The following is a 24,440-nucleotide window of genomic DNA, read 5'->3' as shown; positions in this document are numbered from 1 at the left end:
GGCTTGTAAAATCTAACATTTCCTTTTTGTCGATATCGAATAGTGGCTTGTACATTTGATTTCTCTTTCTTAATTAATTTGGGCTTTATGTTTACACAATGAGTAATTTTAATAGCTAATCTTTGGTGATTCATTGACAAGAAATTCTTAGTCTTTAACACATGAAACTTTGGCTTAACATTCTTTGGTGGAAACAATGTGGTTTTATCACTTGGCAGATAATTTTATTTATTTTCTCCCTTTGATTAACACATTAATAATAATAATAAAGTACTTTTTAAAATATTTTTACATATTATTCACATTTTACGACACTTGAACTTCTGGGGTAAGCCATTTTGGCGATTCATTGGGCATTGGCTACTCGGATTCGTGACAGTGTACAAAACGATTTGCTGGCTTTTGTTTACTCAGCTGTCGCCATTTTGCTGTCTTTGATTTATACGGTAAGCTGGCTTTTAATTTGGATAATTATTATTCTATTGGTTTGTGAGTGATGATGGTATTACAGATGGCTTCTAAATTTTCTATTTCTTTGTTTTTAGGCATTGGTTTCCCTGGTTGCATTGGGCACTTGTCTGCTGGATGATTGAGTTGTTTGGTGTTTGTTAGGTATGTATTCAGTACATGATAAGGCAAGTGACATTCCATCAAAATATTATTTACCTTCTTATCTTTTAATGTCTTGATAATATAGCTTGAGATTATAGGCATTGGATTTTGATTTTGTGAATAATCTGGCGGTTCAGATGACCGGTTCTCCATCAACTCTCTTATCTGTGATAGCCTAGGATCTCCACTTTGTGTATTTTGAATTCTTCTGGGTTTCAGATTAGTTTTGTAAATTTTAGAATCAACTTTCTCAATATAAGATATGCCCTTATTCATCATTACTTTAATAATATATTCTTTGACTGATATCACAGCCATACTAATAATCATCACAAAGTAAATCAATGTATTTACCGTATTTCTCACAACATAACCTTTCAACAAACAACAATCATATATTCCCATTTTCAATAAACAATTCACTATTCCTTTCAATTTTATTTCACATGTTTCATCTTCCAATAATTTCCTATAATAATTTCTTTCGTCATAATCTAGGCCCGTATCCATTATTAATTTTCCATTTACTTTGAGCATATTCCTTTTATTTATCCTGTAGTTGCAATCACAATGGTAAGCTGCTTGCTTGAACCGTGTGTGCTTTGTGTGCATGTTGGTCTCATTATCCTCTTCCTGGTGCCTGTACTCCTCCCTGCATGCTGCCTTCTTCCCATGGTTGCCTGATTTCTTGATATACCCTTTGCGGTGCTTGAATTTGGCATGAGGTGCTTGAATTTGTAACCTCTCTTCCAGGGCCTTCCTTGTTGCTTCCTCCGGTGGGCCTTCCGGTGTTGGACCCTAGGCTTCACTCTGGCGTCATCCTGCCAGTCACACTTTCAGCTTGCCTTGGTGGTGGTTTGCTCCTTGAACCTAGTGTGCTGCGGTTGGATCCAATGATGCTTGGGTGGTGGCTGCTCAAACCGGGTAGGTTGTGGGGGTGTTGCATGCTGGTACACAGGTTCAGTGCATGGAGGCGGTATATCATTTTCAGATTTTATTATTGGCAACTCTCTAATTATTTCTGTGTTGCTACTGTAGATTATTTGTGGTGGTGGGCTGGTTGCTAGTAGTAGATTTTCAGGGGGAAATAGTAGGCTTAATATGGGTTGCTTTTTACAGATTGAGTTTGATGCATGTTTGACTTCTTTATTTGGTGGCGGGTGGTTGTGGTGGTGGCTTTGATCTGGTTGTTGGTTAACTGTAGGTTGTTGTTGGTTTGTTTTTATTGTGCATGCCACTGTATATGATGTGTCTATTCTATGATGATTTGGATTATTATCGTCCTGTTTTGTGAAATTTATATCCTGTTTATTATTTCTATTCCAATGATGTCTGCTGTCATAATGTGCTTCTTTATGATACTGTTTACTGTTTTGATATTGAAATCTGTTTCTGAAATTATTACTAAGTGATTGGCCTCTGTTGGTATTCTCAGCATACTTCGCATTTTGTGCATTTGCTCCAGCATTTGCTTTATGATTTTCATTATTATGATTTTTTCTGAAATGATTATTATTATTTTGAGATTGAGTGAAATTTCCTGCTTGACTATTTAGAAGAAAAGCTGAGGGAGCATTTGAAAATGTGTGTTGCTAATAATCCCATAAGAGTTGTGCTACCAGATAATAAACCATTCGTTAAGTTTGAGCATGTTGAGAGAGGTCTGCGAGTGCCTTTTGTTGTTTACTGTGATTTTGAAAGTATTTTAAAGCCCATACAAGGCTGTACACCAGATATCGCTGCATCATACACAGTACAAGTACATAAACATGAGGCTATGAGTATCTGTGTCTATTTGAAACAAACTATACAGTATGATAATTTACCCTCAGAGCCATTCATATGCAGTGGTAGGGATGCTGCTAAGGTGTTACTTAAATATTTGAATAAATTGGCTGAAAAAATAACAGAAATATATAAAACTAACAATCCAATGAATGAAATGAGTCCTGAAGAACTTGCTGCATACAATTTGGCAGATACTTGTTATATGTGTGATAAACATTTCAGTGTAGATGATGTGAAAGTCAGAGATCACTGTCATATGACAGGAAATTACCGAGGGGCAGCACATAGTAGCAGCAATTTTAAGTATCAAGTCCCCCACTTCCTCCCTGTATTATTTCACAACCTCAGTGGATATGATAGTCACTTTATTGTGAGGGAGTTGGGTTATGATGAGAAGCAGATTGATATAATTCCCAACTCAGAAGAAAAATATATATCATTTTCAAAGACAATCAATAAATTCATGAAATTACGGTTTCTAGATTCATTTTGTTTCATGCCAAGTAGCTTGGATAGTCTGGCTAGGAATCTCCCCAAACTTGAAGAGATCCCAAAATTTTTCCAACCTCAACATATTCCTCTACTAACAAGGAAAGGTGTATTTCCATATGAGTATATGACAAGTCGGGATAAATTGAATGAAACATCTCTCCCACCAAAAGCTGCATTTTATTCAAATCTTAATAAGACAGCAATTACTGATGAAGATCATTTACATGCAATAAATGTATGGAATACCTTTGGATTCAAAAATCTTGGTGAATATAGTGACCATTATGCAAAAACTGATGTATTATTGTTGGCTGATATTTTTGAGAATTTTAGGGATACAGTATTACCATGAAAACACACAAGTTGGATCCATGTCATTATTACACATTACCTGGTCTATCTTGGGATGCCATGTTAAGATTCACAGGTATTGAACTTGAACTTCTTACAGACTATGAGAAGTTCATGATGATTGAGAAGGGGATAAGGGGAGGATTGTGTCAAGTTTCACATTGACATATCAAGGCCAACAATAAATTTATGAAAACATTTGACTCCACAGCTGAAAGTGTTTTCATTGCTTTTGTAGATTGTAATAACCTATATGGCCTTGCCATGTCAAAACCTCTTCCATTTGGGGATTTTCAGTGGATTAATTTGAGTATGAATGATCTACTTGAAGCAAAAGAAGGAGATGAATATGGCTATATTCTTGAGGTTGATGTATCATATCCAAGTTCACTACATGTAGATCATTGTGATCTCCCATTTCTCCCTGAGCATATATCTATTGGAATTGATCAAAAAAAGTTATGTGCTCATGTGAATAGCAGGAAGCAATATATAGTTCACTATATTGCTTTAAAACAGGCAGTTGAACATGGCATTTTTGTTGAGAAAATTCATCGTGCATTGAGATTCAAACAGTCATGCTGGCTGCAGCCATACATTGAACATAACACAAGACTTCGTACTTGCTCTAAAAATGCTTTTGAGAAGGATATATACAAATTATATATTAATTCAGTCTATGGTAAGACAATGGAGAATGTTTGTGAGAGATTTAATATGCAATTAGTGTGCAGTGGTAGAAAGATGGAAAAAATAATTAGAAAGCCTGAGTTCATTGATAGAACAATTTTTAGTGAGAATTTGGTAGCTATTCATCTGAAGAAGAAAAAAATAATGTTAGACAAACCAATATACATAGGTCAAGCTGTATTGGATATTTCAAAAACAGTGATGTATAACTTCCATTACAATGTAATGATACCAAAATATGGTAATGAGAACATTAAACTAGCATATACTGATACAGATAGTTTACTATATAAAATAGTTACTGATGATTTATCATTGAATTCCATATCATAATCAATATATTATTATTTTATCCAATAAAAGAAAAAGTACTTTTGAATAATATAATTCATAAAATATAATGGTTGTTATTTAACTGATGTTAAGATAACATTAACTGATGAATGTTCAAAGCAAAAACCTAACCCCCTAACCTATCCTTTCACATTTAAAACAATAATAAAGATAACTCTTGGTTAATCCCTTCCATCATATTGCATTTCCAAAGCAAAAACCTAATCTAACCTACCCTTTCTCATTTAAAACATTGATAAACATATTGCAATTTCAAAGAAAAAACCTAACCTACCCTTATAAACATTATCAAATATAACCTACATAAAACCTAACCCCTAACCCTCTCACATTTAATACTTTAGATTTATTCACCATCTTTAGAACAAAACATAAACATATTGTGGTTTATTTCCTAGAACTAAACATATCCATTTTATAATGTGTGAGTTGAATCTTGTTGGCAGGCAATCAGCAGGTCAATACTCAAAGAATACTTTTGAATAACTATGTGATAACTGTGACCGTTGCTGGTCAGTACTCTGGTTCTGAGACAAAGAGAAGCTGCTTTAAAGCACGGTTTTTCACAAAGTTTCTTCTAAAAGGTCATGAAGATTATTCCAAAATCGATTTACAGTACTATTTTAGTTTTGCTCTTTATTGCTTTACTTATAATTTTGTATTGTATCAAGCAAAGGAAATAATTTATAACTTACAACAAAAATACACATACATTTAATAACAGGGGTAGGTATCTTTTAAAAGAGTATCAATCAGTTTCCTCCTTATCATAATATACAATGAAACTGGATGTTATTTTACTGAATGCTAAAAAGATAGTGGCTCTTATAAGTTTATAATGAGGGAAATACATTGAATTTTTAAATTACTCCCTCTTCCCCAATCTCCCGCTATACAGCTCACCTGACAGCATTTAGTTCATATGCAAAATTAGAAATTTCCACTATGGGTACTATCTTGGGGATAAGGGAACTTTGTTCTTATCATTTGACCAAACATTAACTGACGAGCAGGAGAATAACTGAGACCTGCAACACAACTATTCCGATAGTTAAGCAAACTCAAGTTTAAATCGGTTTTGCTTTCAGGACACTTTCTTATCATAGTCTTTGCTATGTCCACCCCCTTTTCAGCTAAGCCATTAGACTGAGAATAACGAGGACTTATTGTAATAATTTTAAAATCCCACTCCTTTGCAAACTGTATCATTTCTTGGGAGCCAACCGGATTATTATCAGCTATTATAATCTGTGGAATTCCAAACCTGCCAAATAACTGGGATAAAATAGATTTAACAGCCAAACTTGTCTTACTGTTCATTTTTGTTATTTCAAGCCACCTTGGATAATAATCCACAACTATGAGATAAGCTATTCCTTTCACTTCAGCTATATCCACTCCAATTTTTAAAAATGGAAAATCAGGTATTTCATGAGAAAGCATTGGACTTTCTATATTTTTGGCAAAGCGAGCAGGATTCAGCCAGATTTTTTATGTTTGCTCTTATTCCTGGCCAATAATAAAATTTTGAGGCAATGCTGTTCATTTTAATTTCTCCTAAGTGCATTTCATGGAACCTCTTCAAAATAAAATCTCTCAAATTCTTGGGTATAATAATTCTTGAATTATAATACAATAGACCCTTGCTAAATTGTATTTTATTTCTTATTTTGAAAAATGCCTTAGTTCTCCTCCATCAGCAATATTATTAAGCCAGCCATTTTCACAATAATCTATAACTTTCCGAAGAACATCATCATTCTGTGTTTCTTTTACAAATTCATTCAAGCGTTTCTCTGAAAAATCAACTTCACAATTCTCAGTAACACAATGAACCATATCCGCCATGCTCAAATCAACTTTTTCTTTAGTTCTAACACCGCACCTTGACAAATAATCAGCAATATACATGTTTTTTCCAGGTACCTAAGTACTGGACGCTAAAGCGTTGAGGCATTAGTTTTAGTGTCAATTGACAAATTCTGTTATTCTGTATGTTGTTTAATGGCTTCTCCATTATTGAAACTAATGTATTCATCATGACCGTAGAGGCATTAGTTTTAGTGTCAATCGACAAATTCTGTTATTCTGTATGTTGTTTAATGGTTTCTTCATTATTGAAACTAATGCATATGATCAGTATGTATAGTCAATTCATTAATGGTTTCTTCATTATTGAAACTAATGCATATGATCAGTATGTATAGTCAATTCATCATGACCGTTGAGGCATTAGTTTTAGTGTCAATCGACAAATTCTGTTATTCTGTATGTTGTTTAATGGTTTCTTCATTATTGAAACTAATGCATATGATCAGTATGTATAGTCAATTCATAATGACCGTTGAGGCATTAGTTTTAGTGTCAATCGACAAATTCTGTTATTCTGTATGTTGTTTAATGGTTTCTTCATTATTGAAACTAATGCATATGATCAGTATGTATAGTCAATTCATCTGTTTAATACATATTAAACAGATTAAACAGCTACATATTAATGTAGATATGGGTGTGAAATTTATCACAAGCAAATACAATAGCAAGGAGTTCCTTCTCAATTTGGGCATATTCACATCAGAAGAGTTCATAGATCGTGATGAGAAATAAATTGGCTTGTTGTTCTGTAGTAAACAACATCCTAAAGCGTCTTGTGATGCATCACATTGGATTAAAACTGGAATCTTGTAATCAAAGGGAGCAATGACCTTGTCACTTGTAAGAACCTTTTTAATGTTATTGATTGCATTTACATGAGTCTCTGTCCAACACCAAGGGACGTCTTTTTTCAATAATTCTCTCAATGGTGACAGTATTTGTGACATATTTGGGATGAACATTCTCAAATAGTTGACCATCCCCAACATACGTTGTAGTTCAGATTGTTCATCAAGGAGTATGTGATAAAATCCATCTTTTTTGTCAAGAACGCTTGTAGTACTCTTTATTTGCTAGACGAGGATGAATATCCTGTATTGTTGGGATTGTAACTCTTTCTCTTACAATGTACCTGTTCAAATGTACAGGGTCTATGCAAATTCTTAAGGATCCATCAGGTTTCTCTACTATCACAACATTTGAAATCCATTCAACGGGCTCCTCAACCTTTTCAATAATTTTCATGGTTATCAAATCATCAAGTTTTTCTTTAAATTTAATTGTCTTGAATTTTCATTGGTATACGTCTCGCTGAACTGGCATGTGGCATTGCGCCCTTTTTTAATTGAATTTTGCACTTGTCGGGGAAACAACCAAGGCCAGTAAACACATCAGAATCTGTTTCAAAAAAATATGTTTTATCCTTCACATTGTTGTTACTACTTTGCTTTTGAACTTCATCAACTCTTTTCATCAGATTCAACTGAATTCAAGCTTGAAGGCCTAGAATTGGTACTGTACTCTCTTTGACCACAACAAAGTTTATCAAATCAAATTTTTTTTCTGATTCCACTTGAGCAGTGAACTGACCAAAAGGTGAAATTTTAAATACTCCGTATGCTTGTAATCGATCACTACAGTACTCTTTTTCAACCTACTCAATAACACACTGTCTTTCACAATTTCATATGGCATATATTCACTTCTGCTCCTGTATCTAATTTGAAGTTTACTGGTTTATGTTCAATTAAAAATGTTTTGAACCAAGCCTTTTCATTGACAGTGTTAACTAGATATACTAAATCAATAAAAACGTGAGCTTCTTCTATTGCTGTTGAACTTTCCACAACATTATGTAATGGTTGAGGTAGCCTTTGCTCACTCACTCTGAAATTATTTCTTCTAGTTGAAATAAAAACACATAGATGTTGTCACTTTAATTTGGTACACGACCATGGTTTCGTGACCACACAGGTCACATTTTCAAGCTGACTAAAACTAAAACGGACATATTGGGCTGTTCAAAATAATACATGGTAGCCAACTTAACCTAAAGAAATAAAATAGCCTACTAAATAATTTGATGCATTGAGACAATAATAAATGGTGAGTTTCATAATCTAATAATGTTTAAAAATTCCAAAATATATTTTAGTAGAATTGAATAAATATATTAATCTATGAAACTAATCGGAAAGAAAGAATAATCATGTAGCCTAAGTAAGTTTGAAAGTTGGGAAACAGCTGAGAGGAGTGAATGTAGTCTGTTTACCATTGAATTTAGGATCGAAGTTAAAGAATTCCCACAGTTAGATTAATGGAAAACACAAAGAACTTGAAAATTAAAAGAACTAACCCTATAAATAATTAAGTAGAATTGAATAAATATATTAATCTATGAAACTAATCAGAAAGAATAATCATGTAGCCTAAGTAAGTTGGAAGTTAGGAAACAGCTGAGAGGGGTGAATGTAGTCTGTTTACTATTCCAATTAAAATTGTAAATATAACCTATTTCAATGAATGTGAGATTGAAATGAAAGAATCCTTATAGTTAAAGTAATTAAAAACATAAAGAACTTGAAAATTAAAATAACTAATCCTATAAATAATTTTAATCTCAAGATAAGTCAAAAAGATAAGTCATATTAAAAACTGTGAAGCTGATATTTTAGGAAATGTGGTTTGATGGTCTAATTGAATAAATTGAATGGATGGCAAATGAATGAATGATTATGCTAGCTCTAATCACACTATAACCTGAATGACTAAGAAGTACATAAATTTTCCAACTACAAGTACAATATTTATTCTACAGCAGATCTTAAATTATCAGAAAAAATCTCTAATCCTACTATTGTGTGTTGTACAGTTATTGTTGTGAGGTGACTATTGTGTTTGCTTAGTTACTTCTTAAAACCATTTTACTAATGTAGCAGTTAACAAATTCCAACTGTTCGTTAAGGTTGTCACTGTTTGGACATCCAATGATTTTTTGGATTTCCATTGCAAAAAATCATTGGATGTCCAAACAGTGACAACCTTAACGAACAGTTGGAATTTGTTAACTGCTACATTAGTAAAATGGTTTTAAGAAGTAACTAAGCAAACACAATAGTCACCTCACAACAATAACTGTACAACACACAATAGTAGGATTAGAGATTTTTTCTGATAATTTAAGATCTGCTGTAGAATAAATATTGTACTTGTAGTTGGAAAATTTATGTACTTCTTAGTCATTCAGGTTATAGTGTGATTAGAGCTAGCATAATCATTCATTCATTTGCCATCCATTCAATTTATTCAATTAGACCATCAAACCACATTTCCTAAAATATCAGCTTCACAGTTTTTAATATGACTTATCTTTTTGACTTATCTCGAGATTAAAATTATTTATAGGATTAGTTATTTTAATTTTCAAGTTCTTTATGTTTTAATTACTTTAACTATAAGGATTCTTTCATTTCAATCTCACATTCATTGAAATAGGTTATATTTACAATTTTAATTGGAATAGTAAACAGACTACATTCACCCCTCTCAGCTGTTCCCTAACTTCCAACTTACTTAGGCTACATGATTATTCTTTCTGATTAGTTTCATAGATTAATATATTTATTCAATTCTACTTAATTATTTATAGGGTTAGTTCTTTTAATTTTCAAGTTCTTTGTGTTTTCCATTAATCTAACTGTGGGAATTCTTTAACTTCGATCCTAAATTCAATGGTAAACAGACTACATTCACCCCTCTCAGCTGTTCCCTAACTTCCAACTTACTTAGGCTACATGATTATTCTTTCTTTCCGATTAGTTTCATAGATTAATATATTTATTCAATTCTACTAAAATATATTTTGGAATTTTTAAACATTATTAGATTATGAAACTCACCATTTATTATTGTCTCAATGCATCAAATTATTTAGTAGGCTATTTTATTTCTTTAGGTTAAGTTGGCTACCATGTATTATTTTGAACAGCCCAATATGTCCGTTTTAGTTTTAGTCAGCTTGAAAATGTGACCTGTGTGGTCACGAAACCATGGTCGTGTACCAAATTAAAGTGTAGAAAACTGACAACATCTATGTGTTTTTATTTCATCATGGAACGTTTCTACAACATCGACCACAACTCAGTTGATATTTCTTCTAGCTTTATTCAGGCACATTTTGCTAAAATGATTCATCTTACCACATTTATTACAGCTTTTACCAGACGCTGGGCAGCTCCTACCTTCTGCATGCTGCATTCCGCAATAGCCGCATACAATCTTCTGATATGAGTTTGTTTTCCTTTTATCATACTTGGAAACTGGGTGCACTTCCTTTCGAGACTTTTCTTCATTATTTATTGACTTCTCATGTTTTTCACCTATCATTGTCTCGCAACACACATTGTTGCATTTCTTTCGACCTTAACCCCAATGCAATCATAGCTTTCATTAACTTATTCTCTTGCTCTCCAAATTCGCATCTTGTCACTATAGTGTGGTCCACATTATAATGGCAGTGGATAAAAATGGAAGAATAGCAATGCCAATTCTCTGCATTAATTAATTATATTTCTACACCATCAAAAACATAATTGTCATCGTTGTGGACCTAGAAAAGGATAGTACCACCGGCTTTGTCAAATGATAGACAAGGATAGCAAAACCGAAGTTGATCAAATACTGTCATTATAACGTGGACTGCACTATAGCCCCTGCAAAGTTGCATAGAATGAATTAAATGATTGACCTTCTTCTTGTTTGCAAGCTATGAAATTGTATACATTCATGATCTCATTATTTTTTGGTAAACAATAGCTCTCTAATATTTTTAATAAGGATTCTACAGTTTCTGGCTCATCCACATCTTGTAACGATTCATATAAAATCAAAGCTTCATCGCCTAACAAGTTTTTCAATCTTGCAACTTGAATTTGGTTGGATTTTTTATTTGTCTCAGTTGCTATAAAATAATTTAAGATATTTTTCCTGAATAATTCGAAATTTTGTGAGACTTTTTCCCCATTGCTTAGTAACGGTTCTGGCTTGTTGAAATCCATGTTTGTCTTTAAAGAAAAAAATACGATAGTTACACAATTTTATTACTGACTCTATCCTGTCATTATTATTCTACTTTTCTGTTTAATTCCTTGACTGTGCCATATTTAAATATCTTAATAAATTCTTAGCCATTTGAAGCAGCCATCTTTATTTACGAAGATAACAAACTAAACTTAGTAAACAACTTATTATCAAACAGTTATCATGTGATTAAGTAACAGAATACCAACCGAGCAGCTTTGTTTCTGATGTTTTGAAGTTCACAAATTCTGAAGTTCAAGATTGGTGTATCACAGCTTTTTAAATTAGCCGCCATTTCAGGTTTGTATGGAATAAAAATCTGATCTCAGTTATGTAAGCGAAGTTTTGAATAAAATTATGGAAAAAAATATTTTTTTAATGAATTTGATTAATTTGACGTTCTGATATTTTATCAAGGGAATGGAAACTTATCTTAGTTCAAATTAAATGGGATGAATTGAGTAACAGCTATGTACACTCAGTGATATTAACATGAGTTAATTCAAGAGACTTGGCAACGTTGCTCTCCAATCTTTCTTCACTATCACTTCCATTTTAACGTGGACCTTACATCATAAGCTTTCTTTCAATATGGTGGATTAGCGTCACGATAATGCCGAGTTACCATTCTGTATGTATTCTATGGTCAAGCCAGGTGTTTAGTTTGTTTTGGTTGGGTAGCAGTCTGATTCTACATGAATAAAAATTACCTCACATTAAGTTTTGCAATGCTTTTACTGTATTTTTTACTTTAGAATTTTTTATTTGATGTAATCAATGCATTTATTTAAGATTGGCATCATGGTTGTGTTGCTGTCAAAAGTGGAACAATGGTGTAGAATTTAATAGTTTATAACCCTACTTTCTACCATTATCGAAGATGAAAGTAATAAGTATGTATCTATGTAAGTAAAAGCCCTATTATACCTAAATATATTTTGATAATGTTAGAGTAATATGAATTTTTTCATCGAGATATACTGCAATATACTACAATATTCTTTACTCTAGAATGCTACAAAATATACTTATTTGCATAACAACAGTATTTATTTTAATTTCTACTCATAACAATCGTAGGTTATTTATTAGTTGATTGAAGGATCATAACAGACCTATGTTATGTTTCAAGAAGAGCTATTATAAGCAATTTTGGCCAGGTAGAAACATATTTGGATGATTAGCGACAAGAATGCTATCCAACATCTATAGTGAGCTCTACGTTATAATGGCAGTACGATATACAAGGATAGAAAAACAGGATAGGAAGTTGATATCCAATATGGTGATCGATGACCAGGCTTCCCCGGTTAGATCGTGTCAAAAATTAAAACTGTATTTTACCCATATATGGTGGCGTCACAGACCAGCATAGTCATCATTGAAAAAATCTTTTAAAGAATAAAAGCTCCTTCCAATGAGCCACCTTGATAGGGTGTTCTTGAACGCGGTAGGTCAGCGCTCCTTTACTGAGTGTGGCCGGCAGTTAAACATCTTAATTGCCAGCACCGGAAAACAATCCCTGACCTTGGACAGTCGACAGTGTGGAACATCCAAGATGGTCTTCCCCCGAGTATTGTAGGTGTGCACTTCCTCTCTTCTTGATAACGTAGACTGGTGTTTTTTGACGTGCAAGAGTGATGCTAATATGTAAAGTCCATACACAGTATAGATGCCCAGTCGTTGAAATATGGGCTGGCAGTGAGCATCAAACTTGCTATAAGCCATCAAATGAAGTGCCTTTTTTGAAGCAGAAGAATGTCCTTAGCATGAGCTGAATGACCCCACACAAGTATTCCATACTGGATATGATAGCTGAACACAGCATGAAACAGCATCAGCAGTCTATGGGCACTCTAAAGTCCTCCCATTTTACGGAACAGGTAGACCACTCTAGAAAGTTTTCTACAGACTCTGATGATGTGAGGTTCCCATGACAATTCGGTGTCCATGCTGAAACCAAGCAAGGTGACAGGAGCAGCACTGACAACCGCTGTTCTGGCCAGTGTACACAGCATCTCTTGGGTTTTGCTCTCATTCAACTTGAGCTTATTTGTGCAAAACCAACTCTTTGCCACTTCAAAAAGCTCGTGAGCCTTCAGCTTAGCTTCCTCTGGCCCCTTACCCTGTCCCAAGATGGCGGTATTATCTGCAAAAAGCTTGGGTGGAGTTCCGCAGATGCAGGTCATTTATCATGATCAGGAATAACAGTGGTCCAAGCACTGAGCCCTAGGATACTCCGTGTGGTACTCCTGCTCTATCTGAAGTAGCACCCATGATGGATACGACCTGCTGTCTGTTACCAAGGTAATCAGCAACCATACATACCCCATGCTCTGCCCTGAAAACCATACCTTTCCAACTTCCTGAGCAGGTCTTCATGGGAGACACAGTCGAATGCCTTTGACAAGTCACATAGAACAAGGTCAATTGATCCCTGTTCTTCAAAAGCATTGTTGATCCTCTCCACAAGACTAATCACAGCTGATTAGGTCGACGACCTCCCCTTCTGAATCCGTGCTGCATGTCTCCAAGCAGATTGTTGCATTCGAGGAACTTGGTCACCCTCTCAACATAGCAGTCCCAATGATTGTTCCCAAGTGTCGGCACAATGGAGACTGGACGAAAATTTCCAATATCATCAGGACAGCCCATCTTGAAAACTGGCACCGTATTAGACACTTTGAGACAGTCTGCAAAAATCCCCTCAGACAGACATGCGTTCACTAGCAGTAGAAGTGGGCCAGCCAGTATATCTGTCACTTTTTTAGGATTTATGTGGATAGGCCATAGACTATACACATACAGGCCTGACTGTAGGTAGTCTTGAAGTTCATGATGATATTGAACAGCTCACTCTCACTCAGCAAGCAAAATTGCCCAAATTTATGAAGAGTCTCAGGTACTAGGGAAACTGTATCAATATTTGAAGCTGGAATCACCTCCACTATCTCAGCCACAGACCTCAGAAATGCCTCATTGACCTCATCAGGACTCTTATTACATCTTACTTGTGGTTTGGACTTGTTGGAGTCATTGATGAGATTCCACGCTGCCTTTGTAGGATTATCAGATCTCTCAATGTAACTACTATTAGACTCTCTTTTTGCCCTGTCAATCTCTTCTTTGTAGATCTGCTTGCTCTAAGGTAGTTCCTGTATTCCACACCCTGCAATGATGGATTTTCCCTATAGGAAGTATACAGCATGATAACAAGCAGTTTGATCCTCCTCAACTCTGGAGTATACCAATCATTCTGGTGTTCGGCTTTCTTTTTCCTGTTGACTCCATGCTGAATAACTGGCGTGAAGGACACCGCTGGGCATGATTGGTCATAGACCTCCAACAATTTTGTGTAGAAAATGTTGAATTTGTCCTCAGCTGATGATGGCATGTTGCAAAGAAAATCCCAATTCACATCAGAAAGGCGCTGCCGAAACACTTCCACATTTTCATCTAACACTCTCCTCATATGAAACCTTTATTTGGACATCCACTCTGGACAATCCACATCTCTCTTGGATCCATGAACCACATCCACCAACACTGCACAGTGGTCTGCCACCATTGGGTTTACAACCTTGGCAGTAAACTTGTCAGGGCTACATTTGTTGCAACTGCATCCAGACAATAAGGGCCTCTTGTGGGTTCAGAATAAATTAAACATTTTTAAGACGTTTTGAAGTCTGTCCACCTTTATATCATCAGAGTTCAAATGAACATTGAAATCACCACCTATGAACACACTATCAGCACGATGAGTTACCCTCCGGGGAAGGGTGTATGAGGATACCGGTAGCCTGTATGTGATGTAATATTAACTGTCCCTTCTTGTTGAAAATTATATTTTATTCGTCAATAAAATATATATTTCAATGGTAAAATAATACATTTTATAATTGTGATTAAATACATTGTTCAATAATTATAGCCTATGTCTACATTGTTGAAAAACAATCTGGAAAAGTTGCGGAGCTAGAGAAGAATTAGGCTATTGGCTTTGTCGAATGATAGACAAGGATAGCAACTCAAGGATAGAATGTTAATCAAATACGTGGAACTCACTATAGAGCTGTCTCATATTGACAACTTTATTCAAATTTATAGCTGCACTTCATTTAACGGACCACAAAATCCAGCATTAAGACCAAGACTCTAATTACATTTGTTCATCATTCTCGGCAACCAGTGGGTTACAAAGTTTTTACTAAGCTCATTACACTTTTTCCTAACTTTTTTATTGGTTGACGTGGACAGATTATTTGCTCTCATTGATGCAGCATTGCAGTTATTGTAAATTGTTGACAGTGTATTGTCTTAATTTGGCTTCAGTGTCAGATCAATTACTTATGAATATATGTCATAACGTTGTTCAAAAGCTTAGTATTTAATCAATAAGATCCATAGAAGGGATCACTAAAGTGAAGCCCACTGGGACACGACAAAAAAAAATTGAAATAAAAAAACAGCTGTCCTTAGGCAGAAATCAAATAAGAGAATAAGCACTCACCACACTGCTCTCCAACATAAAGAACTCACATAGTGAGTACAGAGGCTGCCCTGGCCAACAGAGGCAGCCTGTTATAGAGGCTGATAGACATATGGGCCAGACCAGCTTAAGTTTATCAGGCTACGGTACATCTTTTTTCAAAGGTTGAAATCTCTAATAAATAAAACTTTATTAATTTCAGGTGTTGAACGCAACGCCAAATGTTTCTCAATCCAGGTTTAAAGCAGAGGCTATTGCCTCTATGTGCATTTTTTGGCACATTCACTACTGTGATGACAATTCTCATCTTCTCAACTGATTTGAAAGGTAATTTTTCATTTTTCTTTTTATCAGCTAAGCTACTAATACACTAAACACCAGCTTGTATTTTATCAATTAAATGCAAAAATATAAAAAATAGAGAGTTGGTGGCAATTAGACATATTATTAAACTTTATTCACAAACTCTTGAAATTAAAGAATGGAAAATGAATTGCCGTTTGGTTTTATAATATTAATTATACTGTATCAAGGAACAATTATTTCTCCAAATACATTCTATTTTTGAGTGTGGAAATACAATAGTATATTTCGCACCTAGGGACGAAAATGACACTTTTCCGGCTCGAAATCGGTTTTGCAAGTCCGAGGCCGTAGGCTGAGGACTAGAAAAGATTGAAAGCCGGAAAAACATTTTTGCCCGTGGTGCGAACGCTATTTTTCGCTACACAGAAAAATAATATATATATATATTATATGAGAATAATTGTTCATTAAGCACTTCCGAAAGCAAAAGTGGAAGGTCATAGCTCTAGCAAATCTGAGGTAATCTGAATATCAGGAAATTGTCCAAGTATTTTTATTTTTTATTGTGATTTGTCTAAACAACCTAAAAGATTATGTTCAATTATGTGGGAGGTTGAGTTTATACTTTTTTATTCTTTCAAATGACAATAAGATGATATTATTATGTTTTAATTATTGAATAATAAACACAAATAATGAAAAGTTTTTTGATCAGCTGTTTTAGCACACTTGAAATTTGGCCAATCTGAATGTCAACGACAACAATGCTTGTTGTCATCGACTTAGGAAGTTTAGGTTAGAAGTTCTATCCTACTCTGAAAATCGAATTTGAATAGTTTATAATATATATCTTATCTGTATTTCATCCATCCAAATAAAATGATATTATATTATTGCAGAATACTTTATTCAATTCTAGAAGCATAAACTGATTCCGTTTCATAAACTATTTGTAAAAATCTGGTGTGGTACACTCACACAACTTTCCTTGCTCATTGATCTATAAGCCTCATTCTTAAACGAGGATAATCTAGGGGAATAACATTATGCCGATTGGCGGCTAAATAATTTTATTAAAACTACGATTATACTACTGTTATTGTTTCCAGAGTACATTTTCCTTTGTTTGAATTATGAAATTTGAGGATTTTTTAAAAGTTGTCAAAACAGCTGTTCTACAAATAAAATATCGACGTGTGTTCTTTTGAATAAACTGTTCTACCCACCTACCTCATGCACGAGAAGGAGGTTACAAAGTAAATTTCTCAAGGATGAGGTGGACCCCCTGTTAGTTTCTCAGGGAGGAGACTCATGCTAGTTAATTGACCGAGCGAAGTGAGGTCTAAGATTCAAGTCGACGGTTTGGCATTTCTCTTAATGTTTAAATGTTTATATGTTTATATGTTGCGCATTTGCGGCGAAACGCGGTAATAGATTTTCATGAAATTTGACAGGTATGTTCCTTTTTTAATTGCGCGTCGACGTATATACAAGGTTTTTGTAAATTTTGCATTTCAAGGATAATATAAAAGGAAAAAGGAGCCTCCTTCATACGCCAATATTAGAGTAAAAATCAGACTAGAATATTATTCATCATAAATCAGCTGACATGTGATTACACAGATTGATGTGTGGAGAAGCCAGTATTGCTGTATTTCCATAAGGTCTATAGGTTAAATTAGGTACTTGTGGATGAGAATACTGCGTGAGGTCTACTGTTCACAGAACTTCTAGTAGAGCTGATATATACAGGGTATGAATTTGAAAAAAATCGGTCGTCATTTTTGAGAAAATCGTGAAAAACATGGTTTTTTAGTAATTATCCGCCATTTTTCTCAAGAATATTACGGAGCTCCTGCAATTTTCCCAGAAATGAGACTCATGTCAGTTGATAGGGCTTATAAATAGCAATCCATGGTATAAATTTGAAGAAAATCGTTTGAGCCGTTTTCGAGAAAACCGTGAAAAACATGGTTTTTTAGTCATTATCCACCATTTATTTCGCCATTTTGAATTGAGTTTTATTGAATTTCTTATTGTCGGATCCTCATGGTATAAGGACCTCAAGTTTAAAATTTCAAGTCAATCGGTTAATTAGGAATGGAGTTATCGTGTTCACAGACACCCCCCCCCCACACACACACACACACACACAGACCAACACCCAAAAATCATGTTTTTGGACTCAGGGGACCTTGAAACGTATAGAAAACATGAAATTAGGGTACTATACTTAGGGTACTATACAATACTTTCCTTACCTATGGTAATAGGGCAAGGAAAGTAAAAACGTTCAGCACCATGGATATTGCCCAAGTAGTTCCAAAATTATCCACCTGGTTTCGTGATAAACGAAGTACTATGAGGTTTAAGGTTAGATTCTATTATACTCTGAAAATTGAATTTGAATAGTTTATAATATCTTATTTGTATTTCATTCATCCAAATAGAATAATAGTGTCTTTTTGCAAAATACTTTATTCAATTCTAGAAGCATAAACTGATTCCGTTTCATAAAATATTTTGTAAACACGTTCACATCAAATCAGAATCAGCTGACTTCAAGGTTATTTTACAGCCCTAGGGCCGTAATAGTATATTTCGCACCTAGGGCCGAAAATGAGATATTTCCGGCTCGAAATCGGTTTTTAAGTCCGAGGCCGTAGGCCGAGGACTAGAAAAGATTGAGAGCCGGAAATACATTTTTGCCCATGGTGCGAACGCTATTTTTCGCCACACCAAAAAAAAACTTCCCAATATATAATAAATTAAAAAATAAATAAAATTCAAACAGCCTATTTTGATAGTTTGAATCTTGGTTATGACAACTTTCACTGTCAATTAATTTCAATATTACTAATTAATAATTTACAATAGTGACAATATTTTTATACTATTAATATTTCGAATAATTGATTGAATTTTTATAGCTCGCGCTTTGCGCCTGGTGCAATATCTCATGGATAGATGGATGAATAGAATTTTCATTACTATTTTGAAATAATGTGATTAAAAAATTAATATAATTGCATATTTCACAGTTTTGTCTCAAAATATATCTAAAAAATTGATTGAAATTCAAATTACGGTAACTAATATAAAAAATAGCTAATAAAAGTCGAAATTCATCGACAAAAAAAATGTCACTGACCGAGGTTTGAACCTAGATCATGTTTGTAATTCACTGAGCTTGGAGTTCTGATGTATTACGCCTTTACGCTCTCTGCCATTGCATATTTTTGATCGAAGAGGCCTGTAAGTCAGGTAACGTATGTAGGCTACTATAATATAGTGTAGGCTATAGCGGCAAACTTGAAGCCGGTTTGCCGGCATTTTCACAACAAAATATTGCTCTGAAAATAGTTAAATCATAGAGAAAACATTCGAAGATTCAATCTTGAGTGGGCCTAATGTTTTCTCTATATGGTTTGATATTGAAGAAAAATTATCTAAAAGTTTGAATAATGAATTACGGAAAAATTACTAGGAATTTTTCAGTCAAGGCTGAGTTTCACCAGTAGGCTTTCCTTAAACTTTAGATCTCTGCTGTATTTTCCTATTATTATTGTTGATTGTATTGCATTAAGAAGTGGAATTCGATAATAACAAAAAAACAATTATTACTCTACCTCACTTTTAAATACTGATACAATTATTGTACTTTGATTTCAAATTCGATTCTTCACTTTTAAATACTTGCGATACATACCTTTCTGACAATGGACAATGCAGCCAACATTATATTGTTGAGGCTATGGAGATATCATCGTATTCTATTGTTTGATATCAAAAACACAATAATAAATATTAAATTATGGAACAGTAATTCATAAAATATATTATAGACATGATACCGCGATTCACGATACATAATTATATAGATTATTACAGTCGTTAGGAGATTATCTCTATGATTTTTGTGAGATCGGACACGATCAGCTGTTATTCAAGGTCATTTTACAGCCCTAGGGCCGTAAAGTTTTACCGGCCTGGTCGGAAAACAATCACTTTCGGCCTCCATATGACGCATGTAAACCAGCTCATTACATCCAAGTGTGGCGAAAAAAATTTACCTGCCTGGTCAGAAAACAATCACTTTCGGCCTCCATATGACGCACGTAAACCAGCTCATTTCATCCAAATGGGGCGAAAAAATAATTAATTGTCGCTCACTTTGTAATCTGCTCTAGCAAAAATATCAACCTACTTTGTTGAAAAAAAAATGTAAAATTGTTCCATAACCTAATAACTTTAAAAACGTTTCCCCTGATCTCATTGATCAAGATTCTCACTTGTATCATTTTTCTGCTTTTTTTAGGGAGGAGATATGGCAGGATGCGTTTTAATCTAACACATTCAGATTTAGAGAACGCTATGCAAGATAATCATCAATTAATTGATCATATTAGAGGTAACTACATGCGAACTCCTACAAAACTAGCTCATGAGATTGATGCTGGAGAATTCCATAGTAAACGAAAGAACTATAACGTGCTTCTTCAATCGAAAGTAGCAGAAATCTCAGGGAAGAAGGTTTGTCCATTATCTTTTTGTAATATTATAATTATTTCTATTAATAATTGTACTTAATGGTATAAATAAAATCACTTTACTAGAATGGGCTACTTTTAAAAACTATTAAAAACCCAATGAAATTAAATTTTAAATAAATAAATGTTCTTATATTGTGTTTTTTAATATTATTAATAGTACAAATACACAATCCAGTATCTAAAACATATCAACGAGTAAGTTCTATAAAGTAAGATTTCCTCTAGTACGATACGATACGATTATAAGCGATGTATAAATTCGATACAACTGATAGGTTTGGAAGCAGCTATTCTACTGCGATCCCACAATCTATAAAAATCGCAAAACGTCTAACTTGACTGGAGAATCCAGCTATATGTTCTATGATTATATAATATTATGTTCGCCTAATTTTCTATGTTAATGTTCTGAAATTAGTTTCAAATTTGTCAGAAATAATTGTTTTAAACAAAGGCTCTACCTTTAAGAATGAATGATATGTAGAAATATGTCAAATTACTGTACTACTGTAATTTCGTTAGTTCATCATGATCGTATGAATCATCATGGTATGAATTTTATATATGGTATGAATTCTATGTTGATGTTGATGTTTTTATGTTTGATGCTTACAGACAAAAGCTCCAAGTTTGTCTATCGGTAATGAGTAGGATGATGAGAGATGATAGGATTTAACAAATTTCAAATAGGTTTCTAACCACCGGTATGTTTCTCAACCTAGCTAAGTTATATTAAATATCAGAGAGACCACAAAGACACCCGCTATCCTATAACTCTAATTGACATGGTCATTAGAAGAGGATATTTCACGGTACGCCATTTGTTATTTGTGATAGCTTTCAACTCGTATCAAAAGTAAATTGATATTGTAGTCTTTTTTCTTGCATTCTCATTGATATTTATGTAACCTTCATTCTGTTTCTTATCATTTCATTTCGGATTCTATCCCTTCTGGTTACGCTGCAACTCCACCTCAGCATCTTTATTTTAGTGACCTTCATGGGGTTTTTTAACAGCCCAGGTCTCCGCTCCGTATGTGAACGTGGGCCGCATGACTGTTTTTAGATTTTTCCCGTTAGTTTTTCATTAATTCTTCTATCACCAAGTATTCCAGTCATTGCCAATAGCAGTATTTCTATTTATCTGAATGCTACCTAACAATTATAATTTTCTAATGTAAAAATATTGCGATATTTGCAGAGTAATGGTGTTTTTATCGAGACTGGAGCCTACAGACATGGATCGGAATCTGAAACGGAGTGGCTGGAGTTGGACCGTGGTTGGAGCGGCCTGCTTACCCAGCCCGACCCGAATGACTACAAAGTCCTGCAACAAAGATCACGCCATCGTTCCAGGGCTCACATCGCCAACGTCTGTCTCAGCCCTACTGCCAATCCTAAGCAGGTAAGTTTTAGACAATTATTATCCCACTATATTATTTATTTTTCAGATTATCACATACGGATATTTTCAGATTATTATAATACTTCGGCCTGATGTTATAAGCACTATCATCATCATCATCATCACCATCATCCTAGCCTTCTCCCATCTCATTTGGGGTCGGCTCTCCGAATCAATTTGGCCCATTCTTGTCTGTCTTTTGTCATGTCCAGGTTTACGCCCATATCTCAACATATTGTGCTCGCCCAAGTCGTAGCGGTTAGACCACGGCCTTTTTTACCCTCAACATTGCTGATTATTATGTGGTCGTCGTCTCTGCGGATCACATGGCCAAACCATCGAAGTCGACTCTCGCACATCCTCTCCTGTATTGGTGCAACCTTGAATGTGCCACGGATTCATTGCGAACCTTGTCCATCAGGGTCACACCTCAAGCCCACCTCAGCATTCGCATCCCTGTACAGCGCATCTTCTGTTCCTCTTGCTTGCGCATTGGCCAACATTCCGCATCATACAGAAGGGTGGGTCGAACTGCTCTCTTGTATGTATTCCCCTTGATGCGAACATATATTTTTGAGTCACAGAACACCTCAGTCAGTGCTCTCCACTTTTTCCGCCCTGATGGATCCTGTTTTACACGTCTTCTTTGGTGCTCGACTCATTAGTTATTATGGAGCCGAGGTACTTGAATTTGGAGACTTTATTGAGGGGAATATTATCTATTTGTGGTGGGAATACGTTTGCATCCACACCAGAGAAATTGCAGTGCATGTATTCCATTTTAATTTGGTTTACTCTAAGCCTTCAGCTTTCTAAACGGTTGCTCCTTAGGAGAGAAATTGCACTGCAGAGAAATTGCAGTGCATGTATTCCATTTTAATTAGGCTTACTCTAAGCCCTCGGCTTTCTAAACGGTTGCCGAGGGCTTAGAGTAAGCCTAATTAAAATGGAATACATGCACTGCAATTTCTCTGGTGTGGATGCAAACGTATCCCCACCACAAATAGATAATATTCCCCTCAATAAAGTCTCCAAATTCAAGTACCTCGGCTCCATAATAACTAATGAGTCGAGCACCAAAGAAGACGTGTAAAACAGGATCCAAACAGGGCGGAAAAAGTGGTGAGCACTGACTGAGGTGTTCTGTGACTCAAAAATATATGTTCGTTTTGTATGTCTTCAGTCAATTCTGACAAAATTACTATATCATCAGCATATAGTAGTGTCCATGGAGCGGGACGTTGTAGATCTTCAGTGACATAATTCATGATCACATTAAACAGGAGTTGACTCAACGTAGACCCCTGATGCACTCCCACATGCACATGGGATTCCTCACTCAATCCAGCTGGAATACGCACCCTTGTGGTAACATTATCATATATATGTTTTTGACCAAGTCTAAATATTGTTCGGGAATGAGCTGTGCTCGGAGTGCCGGAGATCTCTTGGAACTCTGTCAAACACTTTTTCTAGGTCTATAAAAATGAGGTGAAGGTCCTTTCTAGATGCTTTATACTTATTTAAGAGCAGTTTGATAGAGTTGATGGCATCTATGGTTCCTACCGCACTTGAGAATCCACATTGGTTTGGAGTCAACTTTATAAGCTGGGATAGTCTTCTAGTCTACACAGTTTCCATATTTTCAAGGTGTGCGAAGTTAGTATTATGGAACGATAGTGGCAATTTTTCTATAGAAAGGGCTTTTAATAAATAGTGCTTTTTCTCCAAATGTCAGGCGTTTTATGATGTCCAATAACCTAATAGCAGATACTATATTGTTCAAAAATATTGAGCGTCTAGTTCGAGATTAATGGTTCTTTTCTGTTGAGAATGTAGAACTGTAGCTGTGGTGATGAGTATAATATGTTCTGGAAGTTTTCAGCTTGCTGCTTTTCTCTCATCTCTGTAGTTGACAGTTCAAACTAGAGGAGACCACATTATGTCAATGTGAAAGACAGCGTGTCATCTGCCTTCAAATGTGTATAGTCCAGGCAATGAATGCTCAAAAAAGGGTATGGAGGGAAATGCTTGGTGGAAAATTTTTGACCACACAATTATGTTTAGGGTATTAAGGAGGTAAACATATAAAAAGTCCCCACCCCTACCCCTTGTGCTAATGGCGCGGGGGGGGGGGTGTTTCAAAGGTACCATTTTTTTTGTTTCTCGCATATAACTCGAAAACTATGTATCCAACGGACATAACTGTTATATAGAAAATTGAAGCTTACATAATTTCCTACAATATTCATTTCTCAACTTTGTCTATATCTTCTCTAGCTTTCGAAATATCCGCTCTTGAAGGTGTGACATTTTTGAAAAAAAAACACGTTTGCCTCCATTTTTTTCAGTTTTTGCTCTCATAACTTTTCAAAAAACGATGGGAAATAACCATGCTGATTATGAGCTTATACAGCATTAAATTCTCTTCAATTTGATGTATAAT

At 34.8% G+C, this 24,440-nt stretch overlaps 1 protein-coding gene and 1 long non-coding RNA gene across 10 annotated transcripts in view; both read left to right on the top strand.

The window, feature by feature from the left end:
• The first annotated feature begins 372 nt into the window (after positions 1 to 372).
• On the top strand, positions 373 to 10,564 carry LOC120354065. The gene is made up of 3 exons (XR_005572810.1): positions 373 to 446; positions 546 to 612; positions 10,376 to 10,564. It is a non-coding gene; the product is annotated as an uncharacterized LOC120354065 (long non-coding RNA).
• Positions 10,565 to 11,878: 1,314 nt separating this feature from the next.
• Positions 11,879 to 24,440, top strand: part of LOC111063044 (protein Star) — a 66,098-nt gene continuing 53,536 nt past the window's right edge. For 5 of the 9 annotated variants that reach the window (XR_005572808.1, XR_005572807.1, XM_039440195.1 and 2 more), the window contains exons 1-4: positions 11,880 to 12,146; positions 15,933 to 16,057; positions 20,355 to 20,569; positions 21,791 to 21,994. Coding sequence is in view for 6 of the 9 variants with exons in the window: in XM_039440195.1 (XP_039296129.1) it covers positions 15,952 to 16,057; positions 20,355 to 20,569; positions 21,791 to 21,994 (525 nt within the window). In the remaining 3 variants the exon portion in view is untranslated. Of the gene's footprint in view, positions 12,147 to 15,932; positions 16,058 to 20,354; positions 20,570 to 21,790; positions 21,995 to 24,440 lie in introns of all 9 variants that reach the window. The other 4 variants (XR_005572809.1, XM_039440185.1, XM_039440179.1 and 1 more) reach the window with 3 other exon arrangements.

This window comes from Nilaparvata lugens, chromosome 1 (assembly GCF_014356525.2).
Source record: "Nilaparvata lugens isolate BPH chromosome 1, ASM1435652v1, whole genome shotgun sequence".
NCBI classification, from domain to species: domain Eukaryota; kingdom Metazoa; phylum Arthropoda; class Insecta; order Hemiptera; family Delphacidae; genus Nilaparvata; species Nilaparvata lugens.
The sequence above is the reverse complement of the archived record's forward strand: the minus strand, read 5'-3'. Positions and strand labels throughout refer to the sequence as shown.